This window comes from Egretta garzetta, unplaced genomic scaffold (genome assembly GCF_000687185.1).
Source record: "Egretta garzetta isolate BGI_Z169 unplaced genomic scaffold, ASM68718v1 scaffold220, whole genome shotgun sequence".
NCBI lineage: Eukaryota > Metazoa > Chordata > Aves > Pelecaniformes > Ardeidae > Egretta > Egretta garzetta.
The window spans coordinates 2,222,628-2,226,822 of NW_009258414.1; the positions used below are offsets into that span (position 1 = coordinate 2,222,628).

General features: G+C 63.4%; 1 protein-coding gene across 1 annotated transcript in view; it reads left to right on the top strand.

The window, feature by feature from the left end:
- The window catches only part of XKRX (XK related X-linked), a 14,367-nt gene that overhangs the window by 9,168 nt on the left and 1,004 nt on the right, over positions 1 to 4,195 (top strand). Inside the window, exons 2-3 of the mRNA XM_035898554.1 lie at positions 1,715 to 2,083; positions 3,547 to 4,190. Coding sequence (XP_035754447.1) covers positions 1,715 to 2,083; positions 3,547 to 4,190 — 1,013 coding nt within the window. The remainder of the gene's footprint in view (positions 1 to 1,714; positions 2,084 to 3,546; positions 4,191 to 4,195) is intronic.

Consider the following 4,195-nt stretch of genomic DNA (forward strand, 5'->3'; position numbering starts at 1 on the left):
CCCCGGGCCCCGGCCGCTCCCGGCCCCCCGGGCTCTTCTGCTCGGCCACCCCTCGCCAGCAGTGCCGCGGTCCTGCCGGGGGCTGCTGCCTGCTCTCCTGCCTGCTGGAGCCCTGCTCTGGGCAGGACTCGCTCTGCCAGCCTGTTGCATCTCGGCTGCCGAAACGGTTCTTCGCATGGGTGCCTTCTGCAGCCAGCGTTTCCCTCTGCCTCTGGGTTTTGCCGTCGTCTTGCTTAGCCTGGGAGCACAGAGGCAAATCCTGGCTGGGCTGCTTGAGGGTGAATAGGAACAGGGGTTCTGCCCCCTGGAAAAGGTCCCTGGCCTGGGATGAGGTGGAGGGGTTGTGGGACATGGAGGAGAGGAGCTGGGTGCAGGAGCGGGGCTGGTGTGGGCGCTGGGAGGGCCGCCGGACCCTGCCAGGGAGGAGAGGGCGAGGGGGTGGATGTTGCACAAGCTGGAGAGGTGCTGATCTCTCACTCCTTGGGAATGCTGCGGTGCCTCCCCGAGCTGCCGTCACCCCGGCCATCCTGCTCGTCGAGAATGCACAGGGGGTGCAGCGAGCGGCACGGCAGAGCCACCATCTCCGTGGGGCTCCTTCCTCGAGGGCACACCAGCAGCTGTGCTTTGGGGTGCGCCGTACCCACAGAAACCTGCAAAAACACTGCGGCCTGCACTGCGCTTCCTCCATCACCGGAAACAAGCAGGGTGCCGGGGGCATCCTCGTCACCACGGCTCATCATCAGAGGCGGCCGGGGAGGCTCAGCTCAGCGCCGCCAGCCGTTGCAGGGGCTGTGGGTCCGCCTCAGCCCACGCTAGCCCACGGTGGTGTCGCAGCTCTCACCGCACCGACCACGGCTGGCTGAGATGGTTATGATGGTGCTTGGCTGCTTGCAAGTGCCAGCCAGAGCTGCTCGGGGGGGGCCTGCTTCAGTCAGCACCTCGGGCTGGGGATGGAGCCCAGCCTGTTGAGAAGGTCTGGCAGGGCACCGGCAGCCAGCTGGGACTACTCTTGAAGCTGGGCCTTTTGGATGAACCTGTTTTCCCGTTAGAGTTTGCAATGAGCCATGAGCACTGGCCTGACCTGGCAAGAGTGTTTATCCAAAAACCTCATTCCATTTGCGTCTGAAACAGAGCAACTTCTGCCGTCCTAATGAACGCTCATAAATAATTATGTCCTGTTGGTCCCAGAGCCAGCTCGTCCCGGGGCAGGAGCCAAGCCTTTCGGATGGGTCCTCCTCCGCTGATGGCCTCAGCCTGCGCACCCCCCCTGCGTGGCTGCAGGGGAGGGGCTGGGGGTCCCGCTGTGGGGCTGCGGAAGCGCTGTCTTATCTGCCCATGTCACACCCAGCTTCACCCTGCGCGCCCCTTCCTGCTGTTCCCACCAAGAAGGAAGCGTAGAAGACTTCTGCTCAAGCGGAGAGATCAAAGACAATATCAGAAAGTTTCTCTTGCATAGAGGAAGAGATGCATTTTGTGCCAGTGGGGAAAACAGAGCCTGAGGGTGATTAACCCCTTCCTGTAGCTCTAACTCCCAGCAGAGCTGAAGTTTCCGTACCCTGGATGCTGCACCTCTTGCAGCAGTTGTAGCACCCCTCGCTGGGGCAGTTGTTGTCCCCTTGCCCTGCACGCTTCACCCTGAGTGCTGGCGTGGAGGAGCGGCCACCGAGGATCCCCATGGGCCTGGTGTGACCCTGCCCTCATCTTGACATCCCAGGATCCTGCCCTCATCCTGCCCTCCAAGGACCAGGGACTGCCCACGGCGCTGCTGAACAGTTCCCCAAATCGTTTGGGCTGTGCCTGGCGGGAGCAGGGTCCGGCCGGCACCAGACGAGGGGGGCTGGAGGTGCAGGGAGCGGGGCCGGGGGGCAGCGGGGAGGCTGGCGGGGTGGGGGCAAGCGGCGGCTGCGGAAAGGCTACGAGGTGGAGATGGAGCAGGAGGTGGGCCACTCGGTGCGCCGGCTGACCACGCACCGCAACGCCTTCAAGCGCATGGCGGTCATCCAGGCCTTCCTGGGCTCCACCCCGCAGCTCACCCTCCAGCTCTACATCAGCATCCTGGAGAAGTACGTCCCCGCCGCCCGAGGTAAGGGTGCCTGGCACCGGGCTCCCCGGGGGAGCCCACCAGGGCGCAGCGGCAGCTCCTTGGCCCTGTGTGCCCATGTGACATCCAAACAACCCTCTGGGGGGTGGCCAGGGGCATGGCTGCCGCCAGACTTCCCTAAACATGGAGCGCAACCCCCAGAGGTTAGGCACTTGTCTGAGCCTGGTTTGCTTTTCCCATGCCCAGCGCTCTGCTTTCCAGCTTGGAGTGAGGCTGGGAGAGTGGGAAGAGCTGCCTGCGACCGAGGCGCCGGGCTCTGCTCCCAGCCCCGGTGCTTGCAGACCCTATGGAGCCCTGTGCCCTGTCCCATAAAGATGCCGTGCCCCTGCCCCAGGCTGCTCCAGTCTGCATTAGTTACTGGGTTTTTCAGGCTAGCTGCGGGCTCTGGCTTCCCCACACTGCCTCTGTCGTATCTATTTCCGTGCCTTACCCAACAGCCGGAGCTCCCAGCCCAGCGCTCCCGCTCCCAGGCTCCCTTGCCTGCTCCCAGGGTGTTCATGTGCTCAGGGGCTGGGTGTGCGGGAGCAAGCCCGCGTCTCAGGCTCGCAGGAGCGCTCTCACACCTTTCTGATTGCAGCGCCTGGTGAAGGAGCTGCCCTCGCTGACCCTCTCCCACTGTGCTGGGAGCCCGCTGCGCCCACGGCAGGCGCATGGGAAGGGGAACACGGGAGATGCCCTGTAGAAACCCGCTCCTGGGCCATGGCCCCTGCAAGGGCATTTTGGGGAGTAGGAATAACAGAGGCAGGAGGATGAGCCTGATGCTCCTCCAGACATGGATGCAGGAAGCAAATCCCAGCTGACACATTTTGGGTGATTCCCTCACAGCTCGGGTGTCTCAGCTCAGCCCCACAGCTTGCAGCCACTGCCACCAGTGTGGCACAAACTGGGACCAGCCGCATGCTTCCCTTTGTCTCCATCGCCGTTTTCCTTGCTGCGCTGAATGCGAGCAGCCCCCGGTGTTCCCTACGAATGACCTTGGCTTTGCAGCCCCCAGGCAGGGGTGGCTCTTGAGATGCTCCCAGGGTGAATGGTGGGCTACAATGGTGTGGCTTTTGGCCCACGTGAGGAGAGAGGGACGCTTGCAACACAGACCGTGCCCCACTGCCCTTAGGCAGCATTTCGTGCACAGGGCAGGGGGGTCGGTGCCTGGTTCCAGCACAGGAACAGCCCCAGTTTGGCAAAGGCTTCTGGCTTATTGCTGTAGGGAGAAAACCTGGGAGCAGTGCTCCCCCCAGCCATGCCGTCTCAGGGTCTGTCACCACCAGCCACGAGCTGTCCCAGCAACGCTCACGCTGAGCCTCCTGCTGCCAGCCTTGGTGCTTGGCACCCTGCAGTTTGTGACCCAGGGTTGGCACCCCGCGCTTCGCACCCAGGGCAGCAGAGAGGCCGGGCACGCAGCCCGGTCCCCGGCACTACCTGACTCCCCTGCTCTCTCCCTTCTGCAGCCATCCTCATGGGCATCTGCCTGGTGTCGGTCACCTACGGGGCACTCGTCTGCAATATCCTGGCCATCCAGGTCAAGTATGATGACTACAAGGTCCAACTGCGGCCACTGGCCTTCCTCTGCATCGTCCTGTGGCGGAGCCTGGAGATCTCCACCCGCGTGGCCGTCCTCGTGCTCTTCAGCACCGTCTTCAAGCACTGGATCATCCCCATTGCCCTGGCCAACCTGCTGGTGGTCTTCTTTTTGCCCTGGGTGCAGTTCTGGCGGAGCGGCACCCGCTTGCCCGACAACATCGAGAAGAACTTCAGCCGGGTGGGCACAGTGGTGGTGCTCTGCGCCTTCACCCTCCTCTACGCCAGCATCAACATGTTCTGCTGGTCGGCCGTGCAGCTCAAGCTGGCCGACCGGGACCTCATTGACAAGTCGCAGAACTGGGGCCGCCTGGCCATCTACTACGTGGCCCGGCTGGCGGAGAACACGGCCCTCGTCATCCTCTGGTACTTCTTCAAGACAGACGTCTATGAGAACATCTGCACCCCGCTGCTGGTGCTGCAGCTGCTCCTCGGCTACTGCCTGGGCATCTACTTCATGCTCCTCTTCTTCCAGTACCTGCACCCCTGCCGCCAGCTCTTCCAGCACAACGTTGCTGA